The sequence below is a fragment of the Erinaceus europaeus genome, chromosome 9, assembly GCF_950295315.1.
Source record: "Erinaceus europaeus chromosome 9, mEriEur2.1, whole genome shotgun sequence".
NCBI lineage: Eukaryota > Metazoa > Chordata > Mammalia > Eulipotyphla > Erinaceidae > Erinaceus > Erinaceus europaeus.
This window is the reverse complement of record NC_080170.1, coordinates 95,139,852-95,158,755: the sequence shown is the minus strand read 5'-3', so window position 1 is coordinate 95,158,755 and position 18,904 is coordinate 95,139,852. Positions and strand designations below refer to the sequence as shown.

The window sequence follows — 18,904 nt, the reverse complement described above, 5'->3', positions numbered from 1 at the left end:
TTATTGATGTCGTCATTGTTAGGACAGAGAGAAATGGAGAGAGAAGGGAAAGACAGAGAGGGGAAGAGAAAGATACACACCTGCAGACCTGCTTCACTGCCTGTGAAGCGACTCCCCTGCAGGTGGGGAGCCTGGGCTCGAACCGGGATTGTCCTTGTGCTTCGTGCCATGTGCTACCACCCGACTCCCTATATGTACTTTCTTAATCATTGACTAAAGAGTTATTTTTTTATAGTTATTAGTATTTATTCTAAAAATACAACACAAAGGAAAATAAATAAATATATAAAAAAATGTGATGTGCCAGAATCCTCTCTCTAATGTTGGGCACCTGAAGTCTGTAAATCGGGTTGGAAGGATTTGTGGTTTTACAAAAAAGAGAAAGCTGTTCACATTCACTGAACAGTGTTTCATGTTCTGGTGCCATGCCAGGAAGTGTATTTTATGACTTATTTTCTTCTCAGCATAATCCTGTTCAGTGGGGATTATCACCATCATCATCATCATTTTAGAGTTGGGAAAAATAAGTTTCATAAAGATTAGCTGAGCTAGCTAAGGTCATGTGGCTGATGAGTAGCAGACCTAAGTTAGATTCAATCCCAGATATGCTGGTCCACATCCACATACTTCTCCAACAGGATTTCACAACTACTTCTAAAGAGAGAAAAGCTTGGGGGTAGGGGTGGGGAGTGGTATAGGAAACAGAATTACTGACTATACTTGCAGTTTCTAGCTTTCAATAATATCTTTAAAAACTCATTTCAGTAAGGAAATTTATCTCAGCAAATCTCAACTACTGTTTGATATATATATCTGATGTCCTTACAAGAGATATAGAAAATGAGCCATCTCTGTCTTTTTGTTCTTTTAAAATAAAGCATTAGCCTGTGTTTTCCTTTATTATTTAGACTGTTGTTTTAAAAGGAATTGACTCATGTCTTAATCTTAAGCAGTTGTCTTCAATGAAAGTATATGGCTGTATATATTAATCTGATACAGGAAAATGCCCATGTACATTAAAAAATTACTTGCTTTGTTTTTAGATATCTTCAAGTACATCTCACCCTGATGTTCCTTCAAAACAGTGTCAAGCATCAGCCTTGTTTCAGTTTGCAGAGGTATGACCCTTTTTTCAATGCTTCTTGGACTTAGAAAACTGAGCAGAGGAAATATAGCTATGCAGTTTTAATCACATATATCAAATGTCCAGCATACATCTTGCCTTTACTAATATAATGTACATAAGAAAATACTTAATTCTTGCTTACTGCCTTTGCTATAGTCATAGATCTGCAGAACAGACTTTTATACCATCTTATAAGCACATTAAAGAGTTCATTCATAATAGACACCAGTAATTCAGTTATTTCATTCTGCCTTATTTTAAGTTTAATTTTAAAACTGAGAATAACTGCTGTCGACATGAACGCCATAGAATTCCAATTTTTTTTTTTTCCAATAGTGAAATTAGATGGCGTAATTCACAAATAACTGCCACAGTGGATGCAGCTATGAGTAGGACCTGTGTAGTCATCAGTGCTTAGCTTTCAATGTGATATAGCTTTAGCCAGTGTTATTAGTATTTAATCCTAGATTTAGGTCAGCTCTTGTATCTTAGCTCTTAGATTTCTGTGGTTTGTCAGCCAGAGACAGAGCACACACTGGGGAGAGTGTTTTCTTGGTGTGTATAATGATCAGTGAAATAGAATATGCTTGATTTTGCCACAGAAGTCTTAACCTCTAATTAGCTCTACATAGCAAATAGTAAAATGTATCGCAGTTACAAAAGTAAGATGGTATATGCTTTAGGCCTTTCATTTCCCTTTTTCTTTTTTATTAATTCCAACCAAAAATGTGTATTATAAACTAAGCAGTTTTATAGGGCTGAGAGAAAATGATAAGCGAGACTGTTCTGTTTAATATTGATGTATTGAATCACTTTGAATCCTCTTGAATAAAGAGTTTTGCATAAATGAAATGTAAAATGATATTGTTTTGGCAGAAGAAAATGAAGCATCTTTTAAAATGAGAAAAGAATTGCTTTCAGCTCTTACATTAAAAAAATGCTGCTTCCTGTTGGGACATTGTCTCAACCTTTGTGACTTTATAAAGTCATTTGGCTTGTTTAGCTGCTAAAGTTCTCTGCCACACTGTTTGTTGCAACTTTTGAGAGCTATTCTATAAAACTGATAACAAAAATATCATATAGTCCCACTTCATGAAGAACAATTTGCTTGATGAATCTGAATAAATTAAGATTTTATTATGATTTTCCATTATGGTAAACAAGCTGTTTTTTCACCATCTGCGGGAAATAGTGTTGCTTAGTACTTTTCCTGTTTTCCTCCAGTTGTTGACATCCATTTCTGTGATACTAATGATTTTTTCAAGAGTTGAAAAAACATTGGCATGGTGACCAAATATATTTTGATTTTGATAACTGAGCCAATCTTACTCAACTTTTTAGAATTATTTATTTCTAAATAGAATTTATTTGTCATATGTTCTGCTTGGTTAATTCCCAAGCTCTGGAGCATGAATATTAGAAAGGCTATCACTGATCGTTAACATGCCTGATACTTACATATGCGTTAACTACTTAGAGTATTCAATTAAATCTAAAATGTTAGAGGAGATAACTGAGTTGGTGTTTCTGTTATCACCACTTAGCTAGTGATTGTTATATAAGTAATGCCATTGTTATAACTATTAAGAATGCCTAAACCCCTGGATGGCTCTGAGAAACAAATTGATGGCTTTCACATTAGCTATCTTGATTTTTTTTTTTTATTTTTTGCAAAAAAGAACCTATGCCTCTCATAAACATACTAGATAGTTTTTTCTTGTTGCTCAGTACACTCAGTTTTAGTTCAAAGCATGAAGTTTCTATTTTTCTCAAAGAAGAACTTCTTTATATATAGAAGGGAGATATCATCTCTTTACTAGATGGCAATTGATTCCTGAGAATTTGGGGGAGTTTTGACTGTGGCATATGCTAAAGACTTGAAGCTTTTAAAAGTAGAAAAGGTATTAAGGGTGAGTGATTGCTAGACGTGAGATCAGAAGAGGGAAACCTTGATGATAAAACAATAAAATGTTTTTTTGTAGGATCAAATGTGATTCCCCTTCCGTACTCAGTATATTATTTTTTGAATAGCTTAATAATGTGAACAGTTTTAATTTCTAAGCCCAATAATTTACTATGTTTTTTATTATTTAATTGTAAATGTTACACATAATTATATGAGAGAAACCCATGGACTCTAAGGGTAGAAAATCTGCAGTTAACTTTTTTCAATGTACCCATGTTTCCAACTCTCCCGTCTCATAATTTGATCCTATGCAGACCAGTAGCGATGGGTGGTTTATTGAAAAGAAGAATTAATTACTAAAATCTGTTATGAACATATATATTGCAGTAGAAATACAATAGTCTAGAATTATTCATTGATCATTTTCCTAAAGCTCTTACAACTTTACAGCCTATCACCTTTGAGAAAAAACATGAAAAAATTTTAAAATATTGTTCCAATTAATCTATAGCAGAGATCTTAAAATGTATCAAAGTCTCCTCAAAGACTTGTTCAAACCAGAAATCCCAGAGTTTCTGATTTATTAAGTGTATAGTGGGGTCTGAGAATGTTCATTCCCTACTAGAAGATTATAGTTTATAACTATCACTCTATAGTATTTAAGTTTGTAGCATAATTTGTTAAATCATCTTTTTAAAAGGCATTTCCTAGCCTCTGGTACCTTTTACATTGGGAAACACTGACATAAGAAAAGACAGAGATGTGGGTGGGGTGTGGGGAGTCTGGCGGTACTTCAGTGGGTTAAGCTCAGAGAGTGCAAAGCACAAGGACCTGCTTAAAGGATCCCATTTCGAGCCCCCAGTTCCCCATCTGCAGGGGAGTTGCTTCACAAGCAGTGAAGCAGGTTTGCAGGTTTCTATCTTTCTTTCCCCTCTCTCAAATTCTCTCTGTCCTATCCAGCAATAATAGCAGCAACAATAACAGCAACAACAACAACAACAACAATGGAAAAAAGATGGCCTCCGCAAGTAGTGGATTCATGAGCCCCAGTGATAACCCTGGAGGAAAAAAAATTTTTTTAAATAATAATAAATTTAAAAAGAAGGAACAGAGGTATTCTCAGTCTATTATGTATATGGGGGAAATATTCTTTTGTAATTTAAGAACCTACTCAGATGTTCAGCTTTTCACATTATAAGAACAAGCTTTCAGAATTCTTGGAGATCAACCCTAGTTATTTCACTTACAAACATAATTTTAGGAAGAGACTAGCTAGGCCCTCTCTTGGAAATGAGCCATTTATCTTCTAATGTGTACTTTTTGTAGAAAGTTTTAGAAACTTTAGGAATTTCAAGTTGAAAAGAAAATTTTTTTTTCATTTACATTCAGTTTGCCTCACAAACTTGAGATTGTTTTTCCTTTTTACTAATTCTGACAGTTTCGAAATCTGTCGATCTTATAAGGAGTCATGTATAAAGCACATTTTCTTTGTAGGCATTCTCATGAGCCTACCTATAAAGCTAGAAAAGTGTATCTGCCTTTAAAAATGTAGAAAGTAATATAGATGAAAAGTCTTTTTCTCCCATTTCAGTATTAGTATCCCATATTGATACTCATAACTCATCTGGATATGACTTGGCTCATCTGATGAGCCATCACTATTTCTAGGCTCTGGTCTGTTAAGTTGGTCAGGATGAATTTTATCTACATCTTTGATTTTTGTCTAGGTGTAGAGTAACACATCTGTTACTTCTTATCTTCTTTATTAAAGACTAATGACCAGAATTGAAAGTTTCTCCCGTTATTTAACAGGCCTGAAAGCTATGACTAGTCTGCCTATCTTCTTTGCTGTGTATCTGACTCATATTTAGACCATATTTTTATTTTTATTTGTTTGATTTGATTTGATAGGACAGAGAAATTAAGAGAAGTGGAAATAGGTAGAGACATCTGCAACACTGCTTCACTACTTATGAAACTTCTCCTCTGCAGGTGGGGACTTGGTGCTTGAACTTGGCTCTTTGCGTATGATAACATGTGCACTCAACCAACTGTACCACTGCCTAACCCCTAGACTGTATACATATATTGAATTGAACAATTACACTCTTGAAGAGAGTGAGCTAATTAGGAGCACTTAGGTAAATAGACATTAAAACTTTCCCTAGAAGGTATTCATTCGTAGCCAGTATAAATGCAGCCACAAGTTCAGTTGATTCATGATATTATCACAACTCTATATAAAACAATAGGTATAAATTTAAAGCATTCATTTTCATGATGGAATGCTCAATATATTACTGGATATTACATGCCATGCCAAATATTCATATTGAAGCTAATGAGTATGAGTTCTATTGAAAACATTAATATTTACTTTAAAGTAAAGAAGACCAACATATCCTATTTTTTATTTGTTTTTTTTGATTAATTTATTCACTGAATAATTATTGGTAATTTTCTCCAAGGTCACACAATGTTTAGGTTATACTGCATGGTGGGAAAAGACTACCACCATTACCTAATTTTCTTTTGATTTTTACTGTTTGCTTCCTTGGTATGATCTTCTCCTACCTTAGGCAGCCATGAGATTAGCAGCTTAATATACAGGTCAGTAATTTTTCTCAGTGTCTTGCTATACCTCGCATATACCCATCCTCCGTGCAGTCTGGTTAAACAGCACACCCCTATTTGGAATGGTAATAAAGTGCACTGCCCTCCACCAGTTAATCAGTCATTGACAAACATATAATGTTTGTACTTACTTGAAAACATGTATATGTTCATTAAGTGGGGGAAAGGGGCTGAAGTGGTATAATGAATCAGCATTGTATAAGCAGTACTTACTAAATCCATCAGGATAAATCCAAAATGTATAAAAAAAAAAATGAGTGGGCCCTAAGACAAAAAACTAAGGAAAACATTGAAAAATATGATAGAAATAAAGGCCAGCAATGGGAAACTTTGAGTGGCCTTAAAGGCAGGAGGGAAATGAATCTGTAATAATAGAAGCCCAGAGAAGAGTTTCCCCAAAGAAAAGTTAGCCATGATAAATGCTGCAAAGAAATCAAGATATGTTTTGAGTTGTAGACATTAATATATGTATAATTTTTCGCACTATCTTTTCCAAATTGAAGCAAAAGGACATTTTTAGAAAGTATATCTCACCAATAAGTCATTTCTCAAAAATTTTATTAGGTGATATTTTAGGGGCTCCTAAAATATTAGAATGACTGTCGACCACCTACACTTCTTTGGAAATAAGGCTTGAGCATTTAAAACTTAAGCATTTAAAATATTAAGTCACAGGGAGTTGGGCGGTAGCATGGTGGGTTAAGTGCAGGTGGCGCAAAGTACGAGAACTGCCGTATGGATCCTGGTTCAAGCCCCAGCTCCCCACCTGCAGGGGAGTCCCTTCACAAGAGGTGAAGCAGGTCTGCAGGTGTCTATCTTTCTCTACCCCTCTCTGTCTTCCCCTCCTTTCTCCATTTCTCTCTGTGCTATCCAACAACGACAACATCAGTAACTACAGCAATAAAACAAGGGCAACAAAAGGGAATAAATAATTTAATTAATTAAAAAAATACTAAGCCATACTACAATTAGGTACAAATCCTCCCACAAGTAGTAAAGAAAATTATTTTTACTGAGGAACTGGATGGTAGCACGCCTGGTTGAGTGCACATGGACCCAGGTTCAAGCCTCCGAGCCCCACCTGCAAGGGGAAAGGTTCATAAACGGTGGAGCAGTGTTGCAAGTGTCTGTCTCTCTCTCTCTCTCTCTCTCTCCTTTTTCCCTCTCCTTCTTTTCCCCTTCCTCTCAATTTCTTGATGAAAGTTATTCTTACTAAATTTAGGTGATCCTGAAAGACAAAGTGCTATTCTTAAACCTTAACTCATTGTCTCATATGGCAAATAATGCATTCATGTAGTCACTAGTTTTTCAGTGAGCCCTTTGGTATGCTCTGCACTGCATCAGACACATGATCTTTGGTGGTAAGCAAACACACACAGTGTCAGGGAGCCTAAATCTACGCAACAAAAACAACACCAGGGGTCAGGTGGTGGCTCACCAGGTTAAGCACACATAGTATGAAGTACAAGGACCCAGGCAAGGATCCGGGTTCAAGCCCCTGGCTCCTCACCTACAGGAGGCTGCTTCACAAGTGGTGAAGAAGGTCTGCAGGTCTCTCTGTCTCCCTCTCTATCTTCCCCTCCTCTCTCAATTTCTCTCTGTCCTATCAAAAATAAAAACAAACAAAAAACAGCAGAGGAAGTCAGTGGAAGAACTAGAAGCGTATCTAGTTGAACTGTGTAGTACAGCACCACTGAGTTTAAAGTCCTGCAGTAATTCTTCAGGTTACTGTATGATTATTTCAAATTTAATATACTATAGATTATTAAACTAATTGTTCCTCGACATTGCAAATTTAAATTCTAACCCAGTTTTAGTATGTGGCTGACTTTCCAAATTGTATTTACAGAGTTTGTTTACCAATGTTAGTACTGATAAATCCTTATAATTCTTCATAGTATGGGCTCAGCATGGTGCCAAATTCCTCAATAATATAAAATCTAATCTTCACAACAGTAATAACGGGGAAGATATTTTTGTTTCTCTTTATAAGATGAGGTAAATGAGGCTTATAATATTATTTGCTTAAACTCACACCTAAAAAAGTAATGAAAACATGTCTGTCTGACACAAAACCCATGTCCTTCCTATTAAACAGCCATAGTTCAAGAGACTGACATTTATTTTCAGTACTTCATTCCCTCAAGTCACCAAGAGTTAGTGATTATATTAATGTGATTGTTTTTTAGTCTAGTGATAAGGTGAGTAATTGAATTCAACTTGTCTAGAAATCATAGAAGTGGCATTTGGCAGAGGAAATTCAACTAGAAGAACCTATTCTAAGCTTCATAAAGATTAAGCTAAAAAATTGATCTTCTAAAGAAAAAGTTATTGAAGTGAATAGGGGAAAAAAAAAAAACCTCTATTAAAAAATGTTAGTTCCTAGGAAAAAAAGGTCTGTGTTTTAAACTAGACCCTTCTTAATGATCCAGATATATTATTAAATCTTTGCTTCTGTGAAGATTTCTAATTCAACTGGCATTTGGGGGAAATTCTTCTTTTCTTTTCATTAGTAATTTAATATTGATTTACAAAATTATATGTCAACAGGGATATAATTCCATACCGTTCCCACCTCCAGAGTTCTGAAGCCCCAATCCCTCCATTGCAAGCTTAGCAGTTCTCATGAGGTTGCAGACATGGGTTCATTATCATTTCTGCAACTGTCTGTCTACATTTGTACATAATTTTTTCTTCTAGGTCTAGTCCTCTTTTCCCTTCCAAGCCACATATAATCCTATTAATACATCCAAATGTCCCTCCCTTTCCCCTCCTCTCTCTCCACATCCTGATGGAGCTGGAGTTGAAAGTTTTGGGAATATTTCTTCCAAGTGTAAGTGCCTGGTTTCTCCTGAAACTGAAGGCTTTCTAGAATTCCCTATGGTACTTCAAGTCACCTGTAAAAGTACAGCCAGCAGTGCAGGATTACCCCACAAACTGAACATAAATGTGTATTTTAAACCAAGGAACAATTCAGAAATCATGAAAATATTATAAAATAGTTTAGGGCCATAAATAATTGCTCTAATGATAACAAAACTTCTCTAGGAAAAGAATACTTAACAAAGATCTTTAAGAACATAGGTCCTTATCTACTCTACTGAATTTGGCTAGACATTGAAAATGAACTTTTCATATAAAAATGTAAAAATATGAAATTGTTCCTGTCAACGTAGACTTCTATTTAATTCCATTTGCATAAGAGTATGCAGTCAATGGAACATTGTCCATATGTCAGTAACACTCCCACATAGGTTTTGTGTTGTGTTATTTATTTTGTGATCTTGACTAGCAGTGCTTTTATGTACTTTAGAGCATACTCTCAAAGCCAAGGAAGTGTCTCTTATCTTTGTATTCTCTAGTTTCTAATATTGCCCAATACACATTTGTAATACACAATTAATTATTTAATTATGGGCTGGTATAATAGCTTACTTGGGTAGTGTGCTTCTTTGCCATATCCATGACCCTGGTTCAAGCTTGGGCTTAGGCCCCTACAACATTGAAGGAAGCTTCAGTTCTATAATCTCCCTAGTGTGTCTGTCTCTCTGTCTCTTCTGTCTTCCCCTTCTCTGTTTCTATCTAGAAAAGAAAAAAAAATGACTGACTTTATGCTTTTTTTTTTCTTCACAGAAATTTCATATATATCCCCTAAAAATATTCACTAATTGCTCTGGTCAATACAAAATGCCTTTGAATCTTTTTAATGTGGGTTGTTGGTAAGTTAGTACTTATAGAACTTGAAATTCATATGTTTTCAAGGTTATAGAATTAAATTTAAAGCCTGGCATATACCAGATAGTACTCTTTTAATTAAATAGCAACCCAGGTCACACTTGGTTATCACTATTCTTATACTTATGTACTAAACTTACCTTCAGGATTTTAATTCCAAATATTATACACTTAAAGAAAAAGTATTTGGTACTTAGAACAACAGTTCCTGAAGGTGGATGAATGGAAAGCAAAGATTCTAACATCACAATTAATATTATTTATGTCAACTGTTTTCTTTATAGATTTCTTCAAACACTTCACAGCTGGATGGTGCTGAACCTGTGAAACGCTGTGGAAAGTCTGCACTCTTTCAACTGGCAGAGGCAAGTGTCTAAGAGTATTCTGAAGGAAGGTCTGCAGAGGTGGAAATTAAAAAGTTTATCACAATGGTATTCTTAAGCCGCCCCAACTCACCTGCGAATGAATACAAAGCATGTACTGTCTAACTTTGAACAAAGAAAGGGTTAACCTTTAATTTGGGAAAAGGGAGCTTTCCTGATAAACGTCATTAAACATTGAAAAAGGTTACCCAGAGAAATTGTAAAATCTTTTTCAAAGATGGCAATTTAAAACAAGGCCAGTTTTCATCTCTCTTCAGTTGTTTAAACAAGTTCAACCTGAATCCAGTGTGCTTTTAGGTCTTTTTCCTCTTCTCTGATCCTTTTATTTATTTTTTTATTTGATGATTAATGTTTTACAGTCTACATTAAATAATATAGTTTGTACATGCATAACATTTCTCATTTTTCCACACAATACAACCCCCACTAGGTCCTCTGCCATCCTGTTCCAGGACCTGAACTCCCACCCCCCCCCAACCCACCCACCCCAGAGTCTTTTACTTGGGTGCAATACAACAGCTCCAGTCCAAGTTCTGCTTAGTGTTTTCTCTTCTGATCTTGTTTTTCAACTTCTGCCTGTGAGTGAGATCATCCCATATTCAAACTTCTGTTTCTGACTTATTTCACTTAACATGATTTCTTCAAACTCTATCCAAGATGGGCTGAAAATGGTGAAATCACTATTTTTACTCTGAAAATGTCCAATAGTTCTAGTTTATCTATCTCTTCATTTAGCTTCTTCATTTCTTTGTTGATTTTCTGCCAGGATGATATGTCAAGTTGAGAGAGTGGGGTGTTGAAGTCCCCTACTATGACTGTGTTGCTGTGAATATATTGCTGTAGCTCTTTCAGTAGATGTTTGATGCATTTAGATGGCCTCTCCTTGGGTGCATCTTATCTGATTGGTTTACAGTATCCATGAATTCCTAGATAGCACTGCTTTTAAGCCAGGTGGTTGATATTTTTATTTGTGTGTATATATGTTTAGTGTAGAATCAAATAACATGTTCTGGAATCTGGTTTGATATTTATCAGTTGTGCATTTTATGTGACATGGGTATACAATTGTATAGCTCCTTTGGCAAAGTAGAATACATGCATTATAAAGCCTTTGGGGGGAATAAGAGTCTTCACTTGGTGGGGGACATATTGAGGAGGAGAATGCCAGAAGCAGTATTTGCTAGGGTGGGCAGGAGCAATGATTTTGTCTGCCAAACTGACCACTCTTCCTTCAGGAAACATGTAGAAGAAATGTCTTTAACACAGTGTAAATTATAAAAATATCATTTACCCTAGTAAAAATGTCTGTTACACCGTAGTTCTTTTGGTCAGATAAATTAGGAACTATGAAATAGGTGACCAGTGTCTCTGTAATAAACTTTTACTTTTCTCTGGTTTTTTTTGTGGGGTTTTTTTTTTCTGGCTTCCTTCACATTGATGTGTTACTTCTGAATTTTTATGAGTAATATTGCCTTTGTAAAATATTTTGTAAGCTATTAACCCTAGTGGGACAACCAATCTTTTTTTTAAATTTGAGTGGTTGCTTATAATATAAAAATTTACTAGTTGGGGTTCAGTTGGTGGTACACCCTGTCCAGCGCATATGGACCATGCTCAAGGACCTGGGTTCAAGCTCCCACTCCCCACCTACAGGGAGGAAGCTTCTTGAACAGTGAAGCAGGTGTCTCTCTATCTTACCTATGCTCTTTCTCTTTCTATCTCTCTTTGTTTTAATGTTTCCATTTTTTTAATTATTTATTATCTTTATTTATTGGATAGAGACAGCCAAAAATTGAGAGGGAAGGGAGTAATAGAGAGGAAGACAGACACCTGCAGCACTGCTTCACCACACGCAAAGCTTACCCCTTGCAGGTGGGGACTTGGGGCTCGAACCCCTGTCCTTGTGCACTATACTATGTGCGCTTAACCAGGTGTGCCATCATCTGGCCCTCTCCTCTACATTCTTAATTCCTCTCTGGCCTATAAAATAAATTTGAAAGAGGGAAAGAAAATGTCTGCCAGGCGTGGTAGATTGTAGTGCTAGCACCAAGCCCCAGCAATAAACATAGTGGCAATTTAAAAAGTTTTGGATATTCTTTTTTTTTTTTTTTTTGCCTCCAGAGTTATTGTTGGGGCTCAGTGCCTGCACCATGAATCCACTGCTCCTGGAGGCCATTTCCCCCCTTTTGTTGCCCTTGTTGTTGTAGCCTTGTAGTTATTATTGTCATTATTGATGTCGTTGTTGTTGGATAGGACAGAGAGAAATGGAGAGAGATGGGGAAGACAGAGAGGAAGAGAGAAAGATAGACACCTGCAGACCTGCTTCACCGACTGTGAAGCGACTCCCCTGCAGGTGGGGAGCCGGGGCCTCCAACCGGGATCCTTACTCAGTCCTTGAGCTTTGTGCCACGTGTGCTTAACCCACTGTGATACCGCCCGACCTCCAGTTTTGGATATTCTTAAAGAGTGTTAAAATCTGGTGATAAGTGTGCCTTTTCTTTCTCTTCAAAACAAGAATACATTACCTTTTGTGTTTCCTGGTTGATAACTATGTGTATACATATGCATACTCTTTATTTTTACAATAGAAAACATGATTTAAATTATTATTATTACTAATATTTTTTTATTTATGTATTTTCCCTTTTGTTGCCCTTGTTGTTTAACATTGTTGTGGCTATTGATGTCATTGTTGTTGGATAGGACAGAGAGAAATGGAGAGAGGAGGGGAAGACAGAGGGGGAAAAGAAAGACAGACTCCTGCAGACCTGCTTCACCGCCTGTGAAGCGACTCCCCTACAGGTGGGGATCCGGGACTCAAACCGGGATCCTTATGGTGGTCCTTGCACTTTGCGCCACTTGTGCTTAACCCACTGCGCCACCAACCGACTCCCTATTATTATTATTATTATTGCCTCCAAGATTGTCACAGGAACTCTGTCTTCACAAGGTCATCCATTCCTGGTGGTTACTTTACTGATGGAAGATGAAAAACAGATAAAGTGTAGTTAGCAGACAGAGAGGAGAGATATAATAGCACTGCTCCACTCCTCATGGAGCGTTCCCCTTAACCCCAGAAGGTAGGGACCAGGACTTCATCCTGGGTCCTAATGCATGATAGCCTGTGTACTCTACTGGGAGAGCCGCCTCCCTGTGCCCTGGTTTAAAAGCTTTTAATTCTGGGGGTCTGGGCAGTAGCTTGCCCAGTTAAGTGCACATAGTGTGAAATACAAGGAGCCCCTGGCTCCCCACCTGCAGGACAGGTCACTTCGCAAGTGATGAAACATGTCTGCAGGTGTCTATCTTTCTCTCCCACCCTCTGTCTTCCCTCCTCTCTCAATTTCTCTTTGCCTATCCACCGGCAACAAAGGAGCAAACATGGCCTCCAGGAACAGTGGATTTGTAGCATAGGCACAGCCCCATCAATAACCCCAGAGGCAAAAACAAAGCGAAAAAAAAAACCTATTCTAAGTTTAAGAAAAAAGTTCAGTATTAATGTGTTTTTATTAGACAGTTTTGTGTCAGAAATATATGGGCCTGTTCGCTATTTGACTATGAGGAGTGCTGAAGTGATGAATTTGTCTTTACATCTCCCTTTTGCATAACAGTCATTTGAGAAAAAAAAAAGATTTCCCTATTAAATCAGAGCTCATTATAAAGAATACTCTTCTAATTTGTAGGGATGCATCCCAAATATGAAACAGATGTCATGATTTAACAGATGTTTGAATGCTGATATCATAATTTAAAGGGGTAAACTGACTGCAGTGATCCTATTCCAATTATAGCAAATCAGCTTATACCCAGCCTTATTTTCTTTTAACGTTCAAGTAAAAACACATGCCTCTGAAACAGGATCACCAAAAGTGCATTTACTAAGAAAATCTTCTAATGTTATTATTTGCACTATGTGAAGAGGATGCTACAGTGCTAATAGTCTGTGTTTTAGAATAACATCCTAAAGCCATCCCAGTTTCTAATTAAACATAATTGTGTGCACAATAGATTAATCAGCATCTCCAAATACTCACCCATAGACCACTTCCTCATTTTTTTATGCCATGTGTATGTAATGCTTTTCTTTCTTTGGCAAAATATAACAATTATTTTGGGTTCTCCTTTAAGTAAATAAATGCGACAGGGTACTGAAGACAATTTTTTCCTATTTCCTAGAAATAGCGGTTATGTCTGAAATCTGAAGGAACATCTTTAAATCCACATATTCCAAAGACAAAGAAGCCACCTCCACTGGTCCATCTACCACTCCCCAAATCCAGTTTCTCCTCTTACCTCCACCCTAGCTCCTCCATCAGAGCTGTTGTGGGGAGGTGGGGGGTCTGGACTAGGTGGTGCTGTCTTAGGCTATCCAGTCTTCTGGAATAGTGAAAGTAGATCCCTGTGAAAGCAGATCTATCAAAAGATTGTGGCTAGTCCATAGAAGAAGTGTCTTATTTATTTATTTATTTTGGAAAAAAGAAAAAAAAATAAGGAAAAGTTTTATTCATAATCTTATTGTTGTGCCCTTTACCTCTTTGGCCAGGCAAAAAAGAGAACTGGAAATTAGCATTAAGAGTGATATTTGAAGGCTGGCAAAATAGCTCTCCTGGACAGTGCATGGCTTTGTCATGTGCACAATCTACAATCAAACCAAGTCCCCACTATACTGTAGAAAGCATTGTTGCTGTCGTCTCTGTCTCTTTTTCTCTGCCTCTCTTCCTCTCCCTTTCTCTTTTTCTGCGTCTTCATCTGAAAAAGTCATCCTGGAGCAGTAAAGTCTTGGAAACAACTGAGAGAGAGCGAGAGAGAGCAAGAGCAAGAGGGGGTGGGGAGAGACCTGCTATACTGCTATATTCTCTAGTTTAACATTGTAAAGATTTGTGAATTTCTGACTAGTGAGATAGCATAATGATATCATGGTTACACAGAAAGACTGATGCCTATGGCACTAGTGGTTCCAATTTTGAAGCCAGTACCAAAAGAAGCCAGAGTTAGCATAGTTCGGGTAAAAAAATAAAAAACTTTAAAAAAAAAAAAAGACTTTTCTGAGGCTCAAGCAAAAATAGTTCAGCTTGATCAGTCAGGAATCTATGGGGAGAGTTGGGCAGTGACAATCTTGGAAGAGTCTCATGCTAAAAGTCTTGAATTGAGACACTTTAGCCCAGAATTTTCTGGGAAACCTTCTGAAAGCAGGATTGATGTTGAACTAGTTTTTACTTGTACTAAAATACCAAAATACACACACACACACACACACACACACACACACACACACACACACACACACACACACACACACCCCTACCTTTAACCCAACCGCCTGGCTCTCTTTTTCTGGGAAACCTCCTGAAAGCAGGACTGATGTTGAACTAGTTTGTACTTGTACTAAAATACCAAAATACACACAAACAACACACACACACACACACACACACACACACACACACCTACCTTCAACCCAACCCCCTGGCTCTCTTTGCACCAATTCTGCCAGCATCTGTGGACTCCCCAGATGATTCCTGCTACTAGAAGACCAAGCAGCAGGCCTGTAAGCCCCCCCCCTTCCAGTCCAGAGACAACATCTCTTCTGATTAGTTTACACTCTCCTACCTGTTAAATAATTTAATATCATACCTGCCCCTTCCATCCCCTAACACAGCCATTCAGTCTCCTGTAAAGTTTGTAAGAACAAATCAAGTTTATAAAAGGCTTAACTTTGGACAGTTAGTTTTATCTTCACCATTCCTTCTGTCCTCTAAAGCAGAGACTTTAGCTTTTATGAAATTAAGGCCCTGAGATAGCCCCCAAATTAACCACTTTCTCTTCTCCAAGTCCTCTAGACTGACCTGCAAGGAAGAATGAACAGACCTCCCAAAGATGGTGGTTCCTTCCAAGAAATAGTTTCTCCTTGTTGAGGAACAAAGGAATTTATTTATTTTATTTACTTATTTAATTTATTTATTTTATTTACTTATTTAATTAGTAGTGGTTTACATGATTGTAGATTACAAAGTGCAATCCCACACCACACCCACCACCTTCTCCTGCTCTCCCAGTGATGACAACTATAGTTCTCAGAAAATCTCAGCGACCATTTGGGTACTTCTGTTTTGTTTTTATGTTGTTGGTGGTTGTTTTTTGTTTGTTCGTTTGTTTGTTTTGGGAGTTTATGTTTCAGTGCTGTAAATTCTGCCTGTGAGTGAAATTATCTGATAATTGTCTTTCATCTTTCACCTACCCCTCCACCCATCCATCCACTTTGTCTCAAAGGGCACTATTCCATCTTTTGAAAGTGCAGTGTAATATTCCACAGGGTTTATATAACATAACTTCTTTATTCAGTCATCTTATGGAGGACATTTATGTTGCTTCCATATTTTGACTGTTGTGACTAATACATCTGTGAGCATAGGTGTGCATGTGTCCATTTGAATTTGTGTGTTCATGTCTTTTGGATAAATGGCTAAACGTGGTATTGCTGGGTTATATGCTATTTGCATTTTTATTTGTATAAGGATTTTCTGTACTGTTTTCTATTGGAGCTGCACCAGTTCAGGCATACATTTCACTTACTTCAGCAGGCAAAATACAAAAAAATAAAATAATAGGAAGTTGGCTGTAGTTATAAAAAGTACTTGGTGCAGCCTGTATACCAACTTGGCATTGTAAGGATTCTTCCCCCAATTTTCCTGGACTAAGAGACAAGAGTTGCGAGGGGTAGAGATGCTACATCAGGAGTTTGATTGGCATTTTAAACTGGGTGGCCTTCTAGTAACTGATTTTTTTTTTTTTAAATTATTAGTGATTTAATAATGATCGACAGGATAGTGGGATAAGAGTGTTCCAGATAATTGTAAAAACGCTATTTCAGCTAAGAAATGAGGTTTGGCATAGCTCTGCTGCTGAGGTCAGGGAATTGAGAACAGCATAATCCTTTGTTTGAACTTCCATGAGGTTTCCTATTCAGCTAGTCGGTTATTTAATTGGTACAAGTGAAATAACGTATTGCGTTCTTTAATTTTGAAATTAATTAGGTCAGGTCATATAAAGAACAACAAAAGATCCTCTAGAGAGAGTACTGCATGTAATGCTTGCTACAATTGGAGGACACTCTAAAGATATCAAAAACATTTTTGCCTTATGTGTTTTAGCAGAGAAAGCTGTATACTTGGAGTCCCTAAACAAAGATTTTCTCGTATAGTAAATGAGAAGAGGCCAGGTGATGATATATCCAATAGAGTTGGGTATATCACATGTTGCAGTGCCCACTGACCTGGCGTTTGGTTGCTACCTTCCAGAGGGAAGCTTCATAAATGGAGGAGCAGTGCTGCAGGTGTCCCTCTTTTTCTCTTTTTGTCTATCTTTCACCTCTATCAAAAAAAGAAAAAAAAAAAGCCAAGTGGTGGCACGCCTGGTTAAGTGCGCACATTACAGTGCACAAGGACCCAGGTTCAAGCCCCTAGTCCCCACCTGCAGGAGGAAAACTTCATGAGTGGTGAAGCAGATCTGCAGGTGTCTCTCTGTCTCTTTCCCACACTGTTTCCCCCACCCCTCACAATTTCTCTTTGTCTCTATTCAAAATAGATAAATAAAAATTTTTTAAAAAATTTAAAAAGGTGGCCACCAGCATCTGTAGAGTTATATAAGCACTGAACGCCAGTGGAAAATAATTATAAGAAGAAGCATATGGGACAATTTGTTGTGAATTTTTTTAGTAACTGAAGGTTTTTGTTTGTTTGGTTTTAGTTTTTGGTTTATTTGTTTTTTGGTAATCCATGGTTATGGGTAATGTTTAAATGGCAACATTTGATACAGCTGATCAGATGAAAAATATCAGAATTAACAGAAAATATTTTTTGCTGAGTACAAATCCTATCAATTTAATTTCAATGAGCTACTGAAGTTTTCTTTATATTAACATACATTTTTTAAAGTTGTGATTAATAATGGAATATGAGATTGTGAGATTTCACGCTATGATTCTACACTGTACGCACCACCATCTTTTTTTATTGCAAAGTAGTATTCCATGGAGGATAAATTCCATAAGTATTTTAGTCAGTCATCTGTCATTGGGTATTTAGACATCCTCTCTTTCACTGTTATAAATAATAATGTAGCAATAAGCATAGGAGTGCATATGTCCTTTTGAATTAGTGTTTGCATGTACTATGTCCAAGAGTGGAATAAATGCCGAAGAGTGGGAATATTAATATTATGATGAGGAGATTTTTTTTTTCTTTTTTTGCCTCTAGGGTTATCACCGGGGCTTGGTGTCAGCACTATGAATCCATTGCTTCTAGAGGCTGTTTTTCCTATTTTGATGCCCTTGTTGTTGCCCTTGCTCTGGTTGTTATTGTTGTTATAGCTGTTGGATAGGACAGAGAGAAAGGGAGAGAGGAGGAGAAGACAGAGAGGGGGAGAGAAATATAGACACCTACAGACCTGCTTCTAGCTTGTAAAGCGACCCCCCTGCAAGTGGGGAGCCGGGGGCTTGAACCGGGATCTTTAAGCCAGTCTTTGCGCTTTGCGCCATGTGCGCTTAACCTGCTGTGCTACCTACCGCCCAGCCCCCATGAGGAACCTTTTTCGCTTAACCTGCTGTGCTACCTACCGCCCAGCCCCCATGAGGAACCTTTTTCTAAGATCAGTGATACAGAATGCCATACTTCCAAGTCCGGTTTTAGTGTTTTGTAGTATTCCTAGGACTTGAAACATGAAATTGAAAATATTGTAATTTATTTTTATTCTAATCTTCCTGAGATTTTTTTTGTGTTTTTTTAAAATAGATTGTAGTAGCAGTTCACCTGTAAGTAACCTTTATTATCTAACTTAAGATCATTGTGAATGACATTTGTTATGTGCTAATTATTTTTCTATATACTTTATATGTAATCATTTATTCTCATAAACATCTTCAGAAGTGGGTACTATTATCATTCCTCTTCAACACATAAGAACCCAAAGGGCAGAGAAGTTTTATTACTGCTTAGAGTATCATCATCAAATAGTATTTGAGCCCAAATGGAAACTCTGATACTCTTGTCTCTTCATCCCAGACTCTTTTCAACAGTAGACTATTCTGTCACCTCATTTTAGATACAGGACTTAGTATGTTATAGA

At 37.0% G+C, this 18,904-nt stretch overlaps 1 protein-coding gene across 11 annotated transcripts in view; it reads left to right on the top strand.

The window, feature by feature from the left end:
* BBX (BBX high mobility group box domain containing) overlaps positions 1-18,904 on the top strand; it is a 339,966-nt gene that overhangs the window by 255,079 nt on the left and 65,983 nt on the right. For all 11 annotated transcript variants that reach the window (XM_060198418.1, XM_060198419.1, XM_060198424.1 and 8 more), the window contains 2 exons: positions 1,044-1,118; positions 9,686-9,766. In XM_060198418.1, the coding sequence (XP_060054401.1) occupies positions 1,044-1,118; positions 9,686-9,766 (156 nt within the window). The remainder of the gene's footprint in view (positions 1-1,043; positions 1,119-9,685; positions 9,767-18,904) is intronic.